At 36.9% G+C, this 19,935-nt stretch overlaps 1 protein-coding gene across 2 annotated transcripts in view; it reads right to left on the bottom strand.

The window, feature by feature from the left end:
* Window positions 1–1,975: 1,975 nt before the first annotated feature.
* The window catches only part of TMCO1 (transmembrane and coiled-coil domains 1), a 55,096-nt gene continuing 37,136 nt past the window's right edge, over window positions 1,976–19,935 (bottom strand). For both annotated transcript variants that reach the window (XM_082407435.1, XM_082407434.1), the window contains one exon: window positions 1,976–2,553. In XM_082407435.1, the coding sequence (XP_082263561.1) occupies window positions 2,343–2,553 (211 nt within the window). In that variant the 3' untranslated portion in view covers window positions 1,976–2,342. The remainder of the gene's footprint in view (window positions 2,554–19,935) is intronic.

Genomic DNA, 19,935 nt, shown 5'->3' with positions numbered 1-19,935 from the left:
AGGGGACAATCTATCCTTTACATAAGCAAAGTAACCAAATCACGTGTTTTGAGAGCTGTTCAGAGGCTTCTCTGGCTTGAAATGTCATCTCCATTAATTCAGTGATGGTCTGGATTTAGAGTCATCCAAATGACTAGTCTTGAAAATTTTTCAGGGCAAGTAAATAAAAAAGCTAACTGTGAGGCTATAGTAGCCCTTAACATCTCCTTGAATTTACATTCTTGTGATGTGATAGCTCTGTTTCCTCTGCATACATCCTTGCTATTGTGTCCTTTTAGGAATAGGGTGAATAGATGTTCTCTCTCCTCCTTCCTTCTCCTTTTTTACTTCTCCCTCTTATTTACCCTCTTCCACTGAAATATACTTTATGAAAACCTCAACATCCATTAGAAATCTGATTAGAAAGCACCAGCTTCAAAACCTAAGAGGGCTGATGGCAGGATGAACTATATATTTTCACTTTACAAGGTGACGCAGAATTTTGAGTATGGTTTCTTCTCTTTTTATGCTTTAGTTTAGATATTCCGTCATTTTCTCATCATTGTTATCATGATCATCGTTTCCTTCTTTATCACCCTTTTAATTTTTATTTTTCCTGGAACAGTTAATGACATGGAGAAAAGACCATTAGAAGTTATCACTATCCATTATCAGGCATCTTTTCTGATAAAGGTAACCTTGCAATAGAGATTTCTGTTCCATTTCATCTGCTTTTAATGAGCTCCTGCTGTGCCCCCTCCCACCCATGTGATGGCTTTGAGGAAACAAGAACAACAACAAAAAAAGACAAAGCCTCAACTTTAGAGCTCATATACTCTAGCTGAGGAGATAATGGAAAGAGATGGGAAGAGATTCACCACATACTATATTGGGATGTTATAATACAACACAGCATTTGAGAGCCTGGACTACATGGCTTTAAACTGCTTGGGTTCGAATCCTAACTCTGCCACTCACTAGCTAAGGGATGCTGAGCAAGTTATTTAACCTCTCTTGCCTCAGTTTCTTCATCTGTTAAATGAGGGCAAGAACAGTAATTACTTTGTGGGGTTGTCTTGAGATAATCCTTAAACTAGATAATCCATAAAATATTTAAATGTATACATATATTTTATCAATTTCTGTGTTGACCATCGTTTCTTAGATCCCACACCTTCCCCCTGGTATTCTTTCCCGTCCCTGAAATATATCCTTTAATAATTCAACTATCTTGGATTTTGTAGCTCTGAAAATATTTTCCCCAGTTTTGCTCTCAAACTTCTGGTTTAGCTGTACATAAAATTCTAGGTTGATAATTATTTTCTCCAGCTTTAAAAATATTATCCCACTGTCTTCTGGACTTTATGCCATTGAAAAGTTTGCTGTTGGTTTAACAGTTGTTACTTTGCAAATAATGTACCTTTCTCACTGGTAGAATACATGCATCTAAGGACACTACTGATAAAAGTAAACATTTAGTACTAGAGTTATCACTCCACATAAGATTTCCAATTCCATGGATTCGGGGGGAAGATCATGGTATAAACATCCTCTCATCCTTTACAAAGGAGCAGGGCAAGAACCGAAGGCCACTGTGACTACAAGGAAGCTCTGCAAGATTAACCACAGATATAACCATAACCTTGCCTCCAGGGGAGGACTGAGTGCCTTCCCAAGAATCCAACAGATTGTACTAGGGTATGAAGGAAACTGCTGAGGACCCTCATTTTTGTACTCTCGTGAGTTATTACTTTCCTTTCCTCTCATGCTTTCGAATTCCTATAACAGAGCAACTCTGTATTTTGAGCATATGAAGCAAGTATGATAAAATATTACATTTAAACACTGCCCCAGGGTAAGGGGGACGGGAGAGAAAAAACAAAAGCAAAAACAGCATTGCCCCTTCCTGGCCAATGTTTATTTTACCCTTATGTTCAGATTACTAAAAATATGTATCTAGAAATATGGCAAAACAAAACATGTCTCTCCTTGTAGATGAAATAGCTAAAATTTTGGCCTCTTTTATTGATCTCAGGTCATATATTTGGGTTGAAAAAAACACACAACAAATAGTTCCAAATAAGAGTTACATAAACTAAATTTTTCTTCCAGATCTCTAAATGCTCACTGAGAGCCAACTTCCATGGTACATGGCACACAGCACATACTTGAGAGTTGATCCCACAGAAATATTTGGGTAAGCAAAATAAGAATTCGTTTCTTATTACATAAACATCACCTGTGCTTATCTAATCAAAACACTTGTTTAAAAAAAATTAATCTGTGACCAAAAGCACTATCATGCTTGTTGAGTGCCATTCTCATTCAAATCGTATCCAAAAAAATCTAGAAATAACTCAAAATTAGAAAGTGGCCCAAGTGCTAAGGCTGCCTATGGCTCTTGCTACAAAATAGTTGCCGGTCTGATTTGAATGTCTAAAAAGAATGACAGGAATTACAGGGTTCTTCTTAAATTCAAGAGAACTTCCCAGAAGGAGGTGGAGGGCCAAGAAATCCACCTGCCTGCTTGGTGGCGGCTCGTGAAGGGGCAAGGCCAAGGATCTTCTGGATGTTCTGTGAAGGAAACAGAATAAAAATTGGGTTTTAATAAGATACAGAGAAAAGTATTTAACATAGATCTCATATAAAGAGAAAACTTACAAATAAAAAGTACTGATATGACCTAAAACAGGATGATTACTACTTATTTTTTAAAAGGCCTATAATATTATAGAGATCACAGAACAGTAAAAGGCCTCTTACCTCATGGGATCTTGGTCTACTAACCAAAGAAGCTGATTTTTTCAACTGGAGAATCATAAAAAGAGGTAATCTTTTATTTCAACACAAAGTACATTCATTAGCTATTTCGTGTAGGAAGGCCTTTTCTCTGAGTATGGGTCTTATAGCTGGATTTAGTCATTATTGCACCGTCTGAAGCTGAAACTGAAATATTCAGTATCAATGTCTTCAAAGAAGCGAGAGAATTCAGAATTTTGCAAAGTAATCTAAGTTCAGAATCCTCCTAGGTTTCTACACAACCCCTCATCTTTTCAGCTGTCTCACTTAAATCTAATTCAATAGTTTTTTTTTTCTAGAAACTCAACTTTATGAAACTAGTTCTCATAGAAAAGACTATTTTATACTCAGATTTCATCAGTTAATATAACATTAAATTAAATAACATAAATGCAACAATGAGTAAAACTAGCATAAACAGTTTAGGGATAAACACAATTGGCTCTTGAAAGGCAATGACTCAACTGGTGGGAGCAGACAGGTGGCGGAGTTCTATAGAGCAATCAGTAGTGGACAGTGTGATGTGGGGATGAGGTGGTTTGCTTTAAAGAGGGAGGGAAGGGGTTCATGAATGTGGAGAGGTTAAATAAGGTCAGTTAAGATACTGTACAGCACCTGTAAGGGGGAAAAAAACCTTAAAGATCGTCTAATTATTTTTGCTCAAGTCTTTCATTTTATATTTCAGAAATTCCAATTAAAACTTGGAAGAGTAGGATGGCCTGTCTAAAATTACAAAGTTCAATGAAGAACAGAGTTAGAATTAAAACCCATGTTTTTTGATTCTTAATCTAATGGGTTCTCTTACACAGTACCTCCTCTATTAAAGTTCTGTTCTTCAGAACAAACTCTACACCAGGGTAGGCAGGTAAGCTTGTATGCATTCATTCGTTCAACAGTTATTGAGTACCTAATGTGCATAAGGCACTATGAGAATATCTATATCTAGGCTCCTCTGAAGTATACACTCCCCAATCCTTTATCATTAAGAATAATTGCTACTGAGAGGGCAGACAGCAGAAGCAAGAAGAACTACAGTTCTGCAGCCTGTGGAAGGAAAACCACATTCACAGAAAGATAGACAAAATGAAAAGGCAGAGGACTTTGTACCAGATGAAGGAAAAAGATAAAACCCCAGAAAAACAACTAAATGAAGTGGAGATAGGCAACCTTCCAGAAAAGAATTCAGAATAATGATAGTGAAGATGATCCAGGACCTCGGAAAAAGAATGGAGGCAAAGACTGAGAAGACGCAAGAAATGTTTAACAAAGACCTAGAAGAATTAAAGAACAAACACCTAGAAGAATTAAAGAACAAACAGAGATGAACAATAAATAACTGAAATGAAAAATACACTAGAAGGAAACAATAGCAGAATAACTGAGGCAGAAGAATGGATAAGTGACCTGGAAGACAGAATGGTGGAATTCACTGCCACAGAACAGAATAAAGAAAAAAGAATGGAAAGAAATGAAGATAGCCTAAGAGACCTCTGGGACAACATTAAATGCAACAACATTCGCATTATAAGGGTCCGAGAAGGAGGAGAGAGAGAGAAAGGACCAGAGAAAATATTTGAAGATATTATAGTCAAAAACTACCCTAACATGGGAAAGGAAATAGTCACCCAAGTCCAGGAAGCACAAAGAGCCCCAGGCAGGATAAACCCAAGGAGAAACATGCCGAGACACATAGTAATCATATTGACAAAAATTAAAGACAAAGGAAAATTATTGAAAGCAACAAGGGAAAAACAACAAATAACATACAAGGGAACTCCCATAAGGTTAACAGTTGATTTCTCAGCAGAAACTCTACAAGCCAGAAGGGAGTGGCATGATATATTTAAAGTGATGAAAGGGAAGAACCTATAACCAAGATTACTCTACCCAGCAAGGATCTCATTCAGATTCTACGGACAAATCAAAAGCTTTACAGGCAAGAAAGAGCTAAGAGAATTCAGCACCACGAAACCAGCCCTACAAGAAATGCTAAAGGAACTTCTTTAGGTGGGAAACACAAGAGAAGAAAAGGACCTACAAAAACAAACCTATAACAATTAAGAAAATGGTAATAGGAACATACATATCGATAATTACCTTAAACATGAATGGATTAAATGCCCCAACCAAAAGACACAGGCTTGCTGAATGGATACAAAAACAAGATCCATATATATGCTGTCTACAAGAGACCCACTTTAGACCTAGGGACACATACAGACTGAAAGTGAGGGGATGGAAAAAGATATTCCATGCAAATGGAAATCAAAAGAAAGCTGGAGTAGCTATACTCATATCAGATAAAATAGACTTTAAAATAAAGAATGTTACAAGAGACAAGGAAGGACACTACATAATGATCAAGGGATCAATCCAAGAAGAAGATATAACAATTATAAATATATATGCACCCAACATAGGAGCACCTCAATACATAAGGCAACTGCTAACAGCTCTAAAAGAGGAAATTGACAGTAACATAATCATAGTGGGGGACTTCAACACCTCACTTACACCAATGGACAGATCATCCAGACAGAAAATTAATAAGGAAACAGAAGCTTTAAATGACACAATAGACCAGATAGATTTAATTGATATTTATAGGACATTCCATCCAAAAACAGCAGATTACACGTTCTTCTCAAGTGCGCACGGAACATTCTCCAGGATAGATCACATCTTGGGTCACAAATCAAGCCTCAGTAAATTTAAGAAAATTGAAATCATATCAAGCATCTTTGCTAACCACAACGCTATGAGATTAGAAATGAATTACAGGGAAAAAAACGTAAAAAAGACAAACACATGGAGGCTAAACAATACGTTACTAAATAACCAAGAGATCACTGAAGAAATCAAAGAGGAAATCAAAAAATACCTAGAGACAAATGACAATGAAAACACGACGACCCAAAACCTATGGGATGCAGCAAAAGCAGTTCTAAGAGGGAAGTTTATAGCTATATAAGCCTACCTAAAGAAACAAGAAAAATCTCAAGTAAACAATCTAACCTTACACCTAAAGAAACTGGAGAAAGAAGAACAAACAAAACCCAAAGTTAGCAGAAGGAAAGAAATCATAAAGATCAGAGCGGAAATAAATGAAATAGAAACAAAGAAAACAATAGCAAAGATGAATAAAACTAAAAGCTGGTTCTTTGAGAAGATAAACAAAATTGATAAACCATTAGCCAGACTCATCAAGAAAAAGAGGGAGAGGACTCAAATCAATAAAATCAGAAATGAAAAAGGAGAAGTTACAACAGACACCGCAGAAATACAAGGCATCCTAAGAGACTACTACAAGCAACTTTATGCCAATAAAATGGACAACCTGGAAGAAATGGACACATTTTTAGAAAGGTATAACCTTCCAAGACTGAACCAGGAAGAAACAGAAAATATGAACAGACCAATCACAAGTAATGAAATTGAAACTGTGATTAAAAATCTTCCAACAAACAAAAGTCCAGGACCAGATGGCTTCACAGGTGAATTCTATCAAACATTTAGAGAAGAGCTAACACTTATCCTTCTCAAACTCTTCCAAAAAATTGCAGAGGAAGAAACACTCCCAAACTCATTCTATGAGGCCACCATCACCCTGATACCAAAACCAGACAAAGACACTACAAGAAAAGAAAATTACAGACCAATATCACTGATGAATATAGATGCAAAAATCCTCAACAAAACACTAGCAAACAGAATCCAACAACACATTAAAAGGATCATACACCGTGATGAAGTGGAATTTATCCCAGGGATGCAAGGATTCTTCAATATACGCAAATCAATCAATGTGATACACCATATTAACAAACTGAAGAAGAAAAACCATGAGATCATCTCAATAGATGCAGAAAAAGCTTTTGACAAGATTCAACACCATTTATGATAAAAACTCTCCAGAAAGTGGGAATAGAGGAAACCTACCTCAACATAATAAAGGCCATATATGACAAACCCAAGGATATACAAAGGAGAAAAGACAGTCTCTTCAATAAGTCGTGCTGGGAAACCTGGACAGCTACATGGAAAAGAATGAAATTAGAACACTCCCTAACACCATATACAAAAATAAACTCGAAATGGATTAGAGACCTAAATGTAAGACTGGACACTATAAAACTCTTAGAGGGAAACATAGGAAGAATACTCTTTGACATAAATCACTGCAAGATCTTTTTTGATCCACCTCCTAGAGTAATGGAAATAAAAACAAAAATAAACAAATGGGACCTAATGAAACTTAAAAGCTTTTGCAAAGCAAAGGCAACTACAATCAAGATGGAAAGACAACCCTCAGAATGGGAGAAAATATTTGCAAACGAATGAACGGACAAAGGATTAATCTCCAAAATATATAAACAGCTCATGCAGCTCAATATTAAAAAAACAAAGAACCCAATCAAAAAATGGGCAAAAGACCTAAACAGACATTTCTCCAAAGAAGACATACAGGTGGCCAAGATGCACATGAAAAGCTGCTCAACATCACTAATTATTAGAGAAATGCAACTCAAAACTACCATGAGGTATCACCTCACACCAGTTAGAATGGGCATCATCAGAAAATCTACAAACAACAAATGCTGGAGAGGGTGTAGAGAAAAGGGAATCCTCTTGCACTGTTGGTGGGAATGTAAATCGATATAGGCACTATGGAGAACAGTATGGAGGTTCCTTAAAAAACTAAAAATAGAACTACCATATGACCCAGCAATCCCACTACTGGGCATATACCCAGAGGAAACCATAATTCAAAAAGACACATGCACCCCAGTGTTCATTGCAGCACTATTTCCAATAGCCAGGTCATGGAAGCAACCTAAATGCCCACTGACAGACAAATGGATAAAGAAGATGTGGTACATATATACAACGGAATATTACTCAGCCATAAAAAGGAACGAAATTGGGTCATTTGTAGAGACGTGGATGGATCTAGAGACTGTCATACAGAGTGAAGTAAGTCAGAAAGAGAAAAACAATTACCATATATTAAAGTATATATGTGGAACCTAGAAAATGGTACAGATGAACCAGTCTGCAGGGCAGAAATAGAGACAGAGATGTAGGGGACAAACGTATGGACACCAAGGGGGGAAAGCAGCGGGGGATGGTGGTGGTGTGATGAATTGGGCAATTGGATTGACATATATACACTAATATGTATTAAATAGATAACTAATAAGAACCTGCTGTATAAAAAAATAAATAAAATTCAAATATTCAAAAAAAAGAATAATTGATACTGATGTGTTTATATTTCTGAGATAACACTGTCAGAATATCACATAATATTTAAATATGAAGACACAGCTTTAAGAACTCATTTAATTATATTTGCCATAAAATACTTTATTTATTCATTCATTCAATCACTCACAGTACTATAGATCATGCTGTACTTTAAAAAGAAATCTAAAAACAGGTTAAGAAGAAAAATCAATCATTAGTAGTTCAGGTCACATCCCCTTAGTAAAGCTGGAGAATGTCTGTATTACTTTCATAATAAAAATAGCTCCTGCATGCCCCCCTCTAAAAATCCACTGCACAAAGCAATAAGAAGACCAAATGATAGAATGTCACTAAATTTCCAACTTCTTTTATTTATTTATTTTTAAATTATTTATTTATTTATTGGCTGCATCGGGTCTTTGTTGCTGTGTGGGGCTTTCCTTAGATGCGAAGAGCAGGGGCTACTCTTCATTGCGGTGCTCGGGCTTCTCCGAGTGCAGGCTCAGTATTTGTGGCACACAGGTTTAGTTGCTCCACGGCATGTGGGATCTTCCCAGACCAGGGCTCGAACCCACGTCCCCTGCGCTGGCAGGTGGATTCTTTACCACTGCACCACCAGGGAAGTCCCCCGACTTCTTTTACTTAGTCAGTAAGTACTTACTGACCACCTACAATGTATCCAGCATTAAGCAACGCATGATGGTAAATTACTTTAAAGATAAAATTTGAAATAATAAGACATTTGAGAATTAGCTGCTGATAAACACATTTGTCTAGTTAATGACTAGAATAATACAGTCTAGACAAAATATACAAGGCATCCTTGCTCCGTTATTCTGTAGAGACAGGGGTCAATTAAGTGACTCCTTACCATTTTAGAGATAAAGACCAGTGTAAAGACCTCTGATGCCCTTTAAATCACACGTTTACTGTGATTTAAAGAAGACAAATGAAAGGAAAACAGGCAATATTTTGAAAGGCAGACTGAAAGGGTAGACTGTGGACAGTCTCATTATGAATTAAAAACACACAAATGACTATTGTACACAAGCCACTGCTCTAGATGGAAAACAGCCCTAACAGCAACAACCAAAACAGCAACAAGAATGTCAAAACAAGGTTCAAGTTCATGGAAATCCAGGCAGTGCTTTGGATTTCCTTGTGGTTCTTGTCACAGACTCCCTTTGGAAACACTAAATCAAGTTTATCAATGGTACTTTACTCAAGCATTTGTATTTCAATACCAACCCTCTGCAACCTTATCCTTTAGTGAAATTCTAAACCATCAGTTTAAATTCCTATAGTCTCACAAATGAACCCACAACGGTTTTTCTCAGATAAAATTTTTCCTCCACAGCAGTAATACTATCCTACATTTCTATGCACTTTAAAGTTTGAAAATAATTTTAAAGACTAGATACCAGTCCTTAGTTATCCTTGTTTTCGAGATGAGAAAGCTGAGGCAGAGAAAGGTTACAAATCAGGCACAGTTTTCCTCTATTAAACAACTCTCTAAGGGATCTTCACCTTAGGAGTGAAAAATATTGTAGCAGGCCTGGCCTATAAAAAAATACACAATTATGAAGACTATGTATGAGCACACCATAAAAAATATATATATGTTACATTGTTAAGTGAATAAAGGCATATAAATCAAAACCCACAGAAGGTACAATACCAAGAGTGAACATTAATGTAAATTATGGGCTTTGGGTGATAATGATGTATTAGTGTAGGTTCATTGATTGTAAAAAGAACGTATCACTATTATGCAAGGTGTTGATAGTGGGAGAGGCTGTGTGCAAGTGGGGGACAAGGAGTTAGATGGGAAATCTCTGTACAGTCCACTCAATTTTGCTGTGAACCTAAAACTGCTCTAAAAAAATAGTCTATAAAAAATGCATATAAATACTGTAAGAATATATGGAAAAACAACAGTTGTATTAATAATAGTTGTATATCCTTTTCTCATTCCTTGCCTTCAACTTTTTGAAATATTGCTGAACAGGATAATTTAAAATAAAGACAAATATTTCCATAGGTGCTATCTCAAAGTGCCAGCCAGGCATTGTTCTAAGCACTTCACATCTATGTTCTCCTTTAATCCTCACAACAACTCCATGAAGCAGGCTTATTATTATCCTTACATGCAGATAAAAAAAGGGGATCCAACTGTCAGGCTGTAATTCAATAAACAGTCACTGAGCTTCACAGTGTATATAGCAGGTATGTGTGTATACATTATCTCCTTTATATCTTTCAACAATCTCATCCATTAAACTTGACCTGACTGCTTTCTTACAGCCTCTCAATTCTCCTCCAATTTTTCAGGCCTTCTTAATTAGCAAGATTTAGTTTAGAAATATGCACTTTGCTAAAAAGACAGGAGTTTTAATATATTATGAACATGATATGGAAGAACACTTAACAGAAATGCAAAATATAAGATGTGAGTCTCCCAAGGAAATAGAAATAAAACAAAAATAAACAAATGGGACCGAAATCAAACCTGCAAGCTTTTGCACAGCAAGGGAAACGATAAACAATATGAAAATACAACCTATAGAATGGGAGAAAATATTTGCAAACGATGTGACTGACAAGGGCTTAATTTCCAAACTATACAAACAGCTCGTACAACTCAGCAACAACAACAACAAAAAACCCAATAGAAAAATGGGCAGATCCATTGTTCTCAGACTGTTGCCCCCCAGGGTGCCCAGGGACTCCAGCGGTGGGGTAGATGGGGGGAGATTGAGTTGGGAAGAGGATAAAGGCAGAGAAGCAGACAGTTGGGGTTCTGGGACCCCTCTCTCACTTCTACCACTTTTACTGCTTTTCTATTTGGTGGTTCTGTGTAAGATTTAACTGGAAAAAGGGGTTGAAATGCTAAAAAAAAAAAAATGCATGGGACTTCCCTGGTGGCCCAGGGGTTAAGAATCTGCCTGCCAATGCAGGGAACACGGGTTCGAGCCCTAGTCCGGGAAGATCCCACATGCCGCGGAGCAACTAAGCCCGTGCACCACAACTACTGAGCCTGTGCTCTAGAGCCTGTGAGCCACAACTACTGAGCCTGCGTGCCACAACTACTGAAGCCCACGCGCCTAGAGCCCGTGCTCCGCAACAAGAGACGCCACTGCCATGAAAAGCCCATGCAACCACAACGAAGAGCCAACACAGCCAAAAAGAAATAAATAAAATAAATTAAAAAAAAAATGCATGAAAGCCTCTTTCTACGGACCTGGGATCAGATCTCAGTCTGGGTGCGGGGCCCTGGCCAGTTGGACTGATTCTGTGGTGTGATTCTTGTCAATAAAAAAATAATATAAATTTAAACAAAAACAAAAAAAGAAAAATGGGCAGATGACATTTCTCCAAAGAGGAGATACAGATGGACAATAGGCATGTTAAAAGATGCTCAACATCACTAATTATTAGAAAAATGCAAATCAAAACTACAATGAGAAAAAAAGAAAAGAAAAAGATAGGGACTTCCCTGGTTTGCGCAGTGGTTAAGAATCTGCCTGCCAATGCAGGGCACACAGGTCTGAGCCCTGGTCTGGGAAGATCTCACGTTCCGTGGAGCAACTAAGCCTGTGCACCGCAACTACTGAGCCTGTGCTCTAGAGCCCATGAGCCACAACTACTGGGCCTGCAAGCCACAACTACTGAAGCCCGTGCACCTAGAGCCCGTGCTCTGCAACAAGAGAAGCCACCGCAATGAGAAGCCTGCACACCACAACGAAGAGTAGCCCCTGCTTGCAGCAACTAGAGAAAGCCCGTGCGCAGTAACAAAGACTCAATGCAGCCAAAAAACTAAATAAATAAATTAAATAAATTTATTAAAAAAAAAAAAAAGAAAAAAAATTTTTTTAAATCAAAAGAAAACTGCAATGAGGTATCACCTCACACCAGTCAGAATGGCCATCATTAAAAAGTTTACAAATAACAAATGTTGGAGAGCATATGGAGAAAAGGGAACCCTCCTACACTGTTGGTGGGAATGTAAGTTGGTGTAGCCACTATAGAAAACAGTATGGAGGTTCCTCAGAAAACTAAAAAATAGAATTACCGTATGATAAAGCAATCCCACTCCCAGGCATGTATCTGGACAAAACTATAATTCAAATAGATACATGCACCCTTATGTTCACAGCGGCACTATTCACAATAGCCAAGACATGGAAACAACCTAAATGTGCATCAACAGATGAATGGATAAAGAAGATGTGGTATATATATACAATGGAATACTACTCAGCTATAAAAAAGAATGAAATAATGCCATTTGCAGCAACATGGATGCAACCAGAAATGATCAAACTAAGTGAATTAAGTCAGAAAGAGAAAGACAAATACCATATAATATCACTTATATGTGGAATCTAAAATATGACACAAATGAACCTACCTATGAAACAGAAACAAAATCAAGGACATAGAGAATAGACTGGTGATTGCCAATGGGGAGGGGGGTAGGAGAGGGTAGGAGTGGGAGCTGGGGATTAGCAGATACAAACTGGTATATATAGAATGGATAAACAACAAGGTCCTACTTGTTATAGCACAGGGAACTATATTCAATATCCTGTGATAAACCATAATGAAAAAGAATATGAAAAAGAATGTATATATATGTATAAGTGAGTCACTTTGCTGTACAGCAGTAATTTACACAACACTGTAATTCAACTTTACTTCAATAAAAATTAAATTTAAAATTAATTTAAAAAATTAATTAAAAAAATAAAAATAATTTAAAAATTAAAAAGAAAAAAAGTATGGTAAGGTTTTGGAAAGATATAAAACAATTATTTTGCATTTCTGTCCAGTCCTGTGTAACAGGGTAACAACTGAAGAGTATATGTCAGAAGAGAAAAACAAAGGAAAAACATTTTCCCGTAATCATGCCTTCTATTGGCAGGAAACCCAGAAAAATACCACTACAGGATTTGCGTTCCTTCCTCTCTGCAAAGGATAAGGACCGGTGATCAAGAAAAGGAAATTGTTGGTTGCTAACTGGATATTCTGGGAAGACCCAGGTCACTGGCAATAAACACATTCTGCTAAATTTTATTTCTTAGTCATTTAGCTAAAATAACTCAGCCATGGCAGTCCTTACTTCACTCTTTGTTAGTTTCTCTGGCATCTGACAACCAGCCTTCCTTTCCAACTGATTACAATTTCTCATCAAGTTCCTATAACATAATCTTTACTTTATTCATAATGCTGTGTGTAAAATCCAATCACCTCAAATGGCCCCATCCAACAGTCCCAGGATTTTCACATTGTATCAAAATAGGCTATTTAGGAGAATGATGTAGAGATTAAATATTTAATGACAGTACAACACCAGTGTAGCTGAAATAATACCGGGTTAGCAGTCAGAAGACTTGCTTTCCAGTACTAGCAAACTAGGAAAAGAAAGTAATAAGCAGTATCTTTTCACTTTACCAAGTCTCAATTTTCCTTATATTTAAAAGAAGGGGGCTCACTAGGTTGATTGTTTTCAGACCCTTTAGCCACAGAATCCTTTCTTTAAACAAAATCATGTAAAAACCCAACACAGAAAAGAGATGAAATAGTGTTGGGAACCTGAAGCCCCCTACCGGGCCCTTCAAACTTCCCCATCAACCACCTTCAAGGAGCCACAGTCCTGTGTGGCTGTGGCTCTAACATTCTAGAATGTGTCTATGTTGTAACAAATTATATTGCAGACTTCAACACATATCTTACAAAGTGGAAATCAAAATTTTGAAAGGAGGATGAGCCATCAAATCTGCACCAGAGTAACACCACCTCCTTTGTAAAGCTGAATGAATATTTTCTGTCCTAGGATGTCCAAAGGCCTCTTTTGTAATAAATGTCTCTTTTGGGGGGATTAGGGGATCAAGTGACAATTTCGACCAGTCAAGGAGAACGTTCTGAATGTTCTGAATTTGAGTTTTGTGTAAGAAGACAAGATGTTTTATCCTTTTAAAAATCTCAAAATGGATAGTAGAACCCAGCTGGCACCATGTGGGGTATCTATAACTCAGAATGAAATTGTAGTCTTACTGGTTTGAAGAACCAAAGGACAGAGTTTAGGGCAACCATAGCAACTGAAAGTTGAGGGGAAAAAATCTTGGAAAATAGCTAAAAGGAGAGTTCAAAATTTTACATCTAAACTCTGCCCATATCTCTGGCTGACTCTTAAACCATTCACGCATGAGACTGTCTTCAAGCAGCCGAGCTAAGACTAAAATAACTAAGATCTCAGGTGCTGCCTACCACAAAGGAGACAGACTTTGGAGTTTGAGTGCCAACTTAATTGCCCACTTAAACAAACAAACAAACAAACCTCCCACTCTTTTAAGAATAACAGAATCTAGAATCTCTGTAGCCTATCATTCACAATGCCCAAGATACAGTCTAAAATTACTAGACATACAAAGAAATAGGAAAACTTGACCCATACTAAAGAAAACAGGCAACAGATAGAGCTCAACCTTGAGATGATCCAAATGTTGGAATTAGTAGATAGGGTTTTTAAAACAGCTTAACTATGCCTAAGGACATAAAAGAAAATATGTTCGTAATAAATGAACAAATAGGAAATCTCAGCAGGGAAAGAGAAAAGCCAAAAAGAACCAAATGGAAATTCTGGAACTAAAAAATACAGTATCAAAATTTTAAAATCATTGGATGAGCTTAGGGTTAACTCAGATGAAAGAGGAGTCATGAACTTGAAGACAGATTACTAGAAATTATCCTATCTAAAGAACAGAGAGAAATAGACTTTTAAAAAATTGAACAGACTCAGTGTCCTATTGGAAAATACCAAAATTTTGAAAGGAGGATGAGCCATCAAATCTGCACCAGAGGATTAATGTATATGTAAACGGAATCACACAAGAAAGAATGGGGCAGAAAAAAATATTTGAAAAAATAATTGCTGAAATTTTCCCAGATTTTATAAAACCATAAACTCTAGCAGGATAATTTTTTTTAAATGCCCTAGGCACATCATAGTCAAATTGCTGAAAACCAAACTTAAAAAAAAAATTGAAAGCAGCCAGAGAAAAGTGACACATTATCTGTAGGGATACAAAGATATAAAGGACTGCTCATCAAAAACAATGGAGGCCAGAAGATAGTGGAAAGACATTTTAAAATGCTAAAGGATTAAAACAAACACAGTCAACCCAGAATTCTGTATCCCACGAAAATATTCTTCAAGAATAAAGATAAAATAAATATTTTTGGATAAATGAAGATTAAGAGAATTTGTCACTAGTAGATTTGCACTATAAGAAACACATATAAAGAAAGAAACAGGGCTTCCCTGGTGGCGCAGTGGTTGAGAATCTGCTTGCTAATGCAGGGGACACGGGTTCGAGCCCTGGTCTGGGAAGATCCCACATGCCGTGGGGCAACTGGGCCCGTGAGCCATGACTACTGAGCCTGCGCGTCTGAAGCCTGTGCTCCGCAGCAAGAGAGGCCGCGATAGTGAGAGGCCCGCGCACCGCGATTAAGAGTGGCCCCCACTTGCCACAACTAGAGAAAGCCCTCGCACAGAAACGAAGACCCAACACAGCCAAAAATAATAAATAAATAAATAAATAAATACCACTTCTGTGCAACAACTCCCACATTTCCATTTAAAAAAAAAAAAAGAAAAAGAAAGAAAGAAACAGACAGAAATCAGTACAAGCAGTGACATGCTTCATCTCCTATTATATCCCACCAAGAACTCTGGACTCAGTGGTCTCTATATCCACTACACACTTTCAAGCCTCCATGTTTTTACTCATACCATGCCAAGAATATTCTGATAAGATTGGAAAACCCCTACTCATCCTTCAAGATACAACTTAAATGGCCCTCTTGTATAAAATCTTTGTTTCATAGAAATAATCCCTGCAGCCATTTCACTTCCATAGCACTTTTTTTCCCCTCCTATACCGTATTTGTACATGCACACACACACAAAGGGCATCAATCACACTCTACTATTACTTATGGGTCTGTCTTCCCACATAGACTGTGAGTTCCACAAGGGTAGAGACAATCACTTCTTGCTCTTGCATTCTCAGCATCAAAGAAGAATTCCTGGCATAGTATAAGGACTTGAATCATTCTTTTGCAAGGACAGGAATATTCTAAATAAAGCCTTGAACTCATGCACTGAAACAATTCAAAGGGATCAGATTAAGATGATGCCTGAATAATCTGTTCTGAATCACATGCATTCTCTGATTTGAAGTTAAATATTACAAATGAAAATGCCTTGCTTATAGATAAGCTATACTGAAATTAATGACTTAAGCTATAATCCTTAAATAAAGTGACATAAATTAATGATGAGGTACAAGAGATGGCAGACATCTATCTTGTCCTATCATTCTGATGACTTTAAGATATACTGACATGACATAATTAGAACCTATTTTTACAAGCCATATCAAAATTCTTTGCCCTAGGAAAGCCAAAAGTGAGAGAAAAAATAAAATTTACTTATTTTTATCACTGTCCTGAGCACATATGTCTGTTGAAGGAGACAATGACAAATTCTCACTGATACTTCTTCAGATTACAGTCATACATCCATTAAAGTTATATATTAAGATGTGAGTGACAAAAAAAAAAAAAAGAAACTCTTTCTTGTACTTTCCTCAGAACCACTAACCCTTTTTGCCTGCAAAGAAAAGAGAATTCTGTTCATAGCTTTTACTGTCATATAAATTTATAAGAATAGACCACTTTTCCCTTAGCTGTTCACCAGGTAAGTTTGCGTGTATTTTCACTAAGATTTAGAGCACCTTCTGTAGAGGAGATCACCATTTACTCAACCCACTACTGACTCATAATAAGAAAAGGAAAGAAAAAAAAAAAAAAGCAAGTACCTTAATTTTAGGAGTTAAGAAAATTTCCCTTTATTCTTAAATTTCATCACTGCCCTGGACTAACTTATCACCTCTGATAAAAGCTGGCAGACCTACCATTTCCGCTGCTACAAAGTCAAACAAAGGAAACAGTGATGTGAAGGTCAAGGCAGCTAATCGCTAATCACTACACATTAAGCAAGTAAACAAAAGGAGAAAGATAAAATTAGGAAAGGTAATTAGATTTCTTTTCAGTTAATATGACATATCACCATGTTTTAATCTGTGAAAAGAACCGGTCCTATCTAGGGCTGGGAAACAAATACTAATTTTAAAAATTTAAATACTTATTTTTTAACTGGTTTTTAAAAAAACTATCACCTTAAGAAAAACTGCTAACCTTCTATATCATTGTCATCTGATTATCATAACATGGTGAGGTTGTACACCAAATCCCATTTCACCTTTGTGAAAATTGAGACTCAGAGAGTTTCCCAAGGACACTCGGCCAGTAAGTGTCAACAAGAATCAAACCTTGGTGTTTTACCTCCAAATACTATACTTCCTCAACCTTATAATGCATTCCTCCTCTCTCCCCACCATTTTAAAGTTTCTGAAGTAAGAATGTGTCTTAAAATCTATTATCAGTAAGTATTATTTCTGCTTTTACTTGAAAACTCTTTGTTATTTTTTTTATAACTTTATTTATTTATTTTTGGCTGCGTTGGGTCTTCGTTGCTGTACGTGGGCTTTCTCTTGCAGTGAGTAGGGGCTTCTCTTCCTTGCCGTGCGCGGGCTTCTCATTGCGGTGGCTTCTTTGTTGCGGAGCACGGCCTCTAGGAGCACAGGCTTCAGTAGTTGTGGCACAAGGGCTCAGTGGTTGTGGCTTACGGGCTCTAGAGCGCAGGCTCAGTAGTTGTGGTGCACGGCCTTAGTTGCTCTGCAGCATGTGGGATCTTCCCAGACCAGGGCTCGAACCCATGTCCCCTGCATTGGCAGGTGGATTCTTAACCAATGCGCCACCAGGGAAGTGCCTCCTTGAAAACTCTTTAAGTCGATGGTGAATCATATAATCACTAACATACTAGAACATGAAAAAAATAAGTAATAGATAAAAACCAGACTCACAAATACTTACGTGAATTAGTAATGTCATAAAATTGCCTTAGTTTAGGTTTAAAATTTAATCTTTGTTTAATCTGCCTCCACTCTGATTGGTATAACAGAAATAATTTTAAATGTACTTCTATACCCTCATATTTGATAATGATTTCTTTAGAAGTGAAGTTGCAGGTGGGGAAAATTAACCTTTTTATTTGAAAAGAAACGTAAGTTCCATGAGGGCAAGGACCATAATCATACGTCAGTTTTTTTTTTTTTATATAACTGTATACTAAGCACCCAGCACAGAGCCTGATACACATATGTGTTCAATTTTGTTGAATGAATAAATGAACAGAGGACTCTATCAAGGGATTATTATTAATGTGATAGTAAGTTCTCTTATAGATAGGGGAAAAAATTACTGAAGCAGACAGATACCCTTAATTCAACCTAATATTATACCTCCATCATAATAAGGGGGCATGATATAGAAAGTTAGCAGTTTTCTTTTTTTTTTTTAGCAGTTGTTCTTAAGGTGACACTTTTTTTAAAACCAGTTAGCACACTCCTACCCTTGGGGTATTGTCACGAAGGGACTGGAGCTAGTTGATTTAATCACACTATCACTCTCAGTAAAGGAAGTGGATTCTGGTTAATGCTGTAGAGACGTTATTAACTGACATATGTAAATATCATAATCTTTCACAAATATAAGATGTTTAAAACAAATTCCAGAAACCTGGTGATAGAACTATCTACTCACTTCAGCAATTAAACTGTTGATAGTTTAAGGACATGAATAACAGAAATGTTTCTCATTCCCCTAGATGCTATATTCTAATTTACTACAAGAAGACTTCCCCATTAAAACAAGCAAGGTCACCCCACCATTGCTGGAGGTAACGAATAAAATACATTTTGTTTTTACACGTTCAGCATAAACATTAACCCTGAGTGAATGAAATTATGGTTTTCACTCACTGAAACAAAAGCATGAGAAATTACTTGTATTCTTTTAAAAATGGTCTCAAACTGGTGGCGAACTGAAGCCTTAAGATAACAGTACTGGGTAAAATGATGAGTAGTTATGGAAAACAGTATGTTGATTCCTCAAAAAATTAAACATAGAATTGCAGTATGATCAGCAATTCTACTTCTGGGTATATATGCAAAAAGAAGGGAAAACAGGAATTCAGACATTTATACACCCGTGTTCACAGCAGCATTACTCACAACAGCCAAAAGGTAGAAGCAATCCAATGTCCTTTGACAGATGAATAAACAAAATGTGGTATATACATACAATGGAATGTCTATTCACCCTTAAAAAGGAAAAATTCTGACACATGCTATAACATGGATGAACCTTTAAAACATGCCAGTTACAAAAGGACATAAGTATGATTCTACTTATATGAGGTCAAATTCACAAATATGAACAGCCAAATTCACAGAGACAGAAAGTAGAATGGTTGTTGCCAGGGTCTGAGGGGAGAGGGTAATGGAGATTTAGTGTTTAATGGGCAGAGATTTTCGGTTTGGGAAGATGAAAAAGTTCTAGAGATGGATAGTGGTGATGGTCATATGACAACGTACAATGTACTTAATGTCACAGCATTGTACAGTTAAAAATGGGTAAAGCAGCATATTTTATGTTATGTCTATTTTACCACAATAAACAAGAAAGATTAAAAGCACTGGAATTACTGAATATAGGAAACCAGAAAGTAGCTTCTGGACATAAGACGGCATTGCCTTGAGGATTCCTCAGGAAAATTGCTACCAGGGGCCAGTCACACTGACAAGTTTAAACCTTGAGACTCTATAGGTATGACATGTATATTTTGACCCACTCCTCCATATTCTTTTACTCTAGGGGTTCAGATCACAATGCTTAGCCCACCCTATGACACCTGTGCATTCCAAAAGACCTGATTATCTA

This window comes from Balaenoptera borealis (genome assembly GCF_965194805.1).
Source record: "Balaenoptera borealis genome assembly, chromosome: 1".
NCBI classification, from domain to species: domain Eukaryota; kingdom Metazoa; phylum Chordata; class Mammalia; order Artiodactyla; family Balaenopteridae; genus Balaenoptera; species Balaenoptera borealis.
Note: the sequence above shows the minus strand (reverse complement) of the source record. Positions and strands in the feature narration are given on the sequence as shown.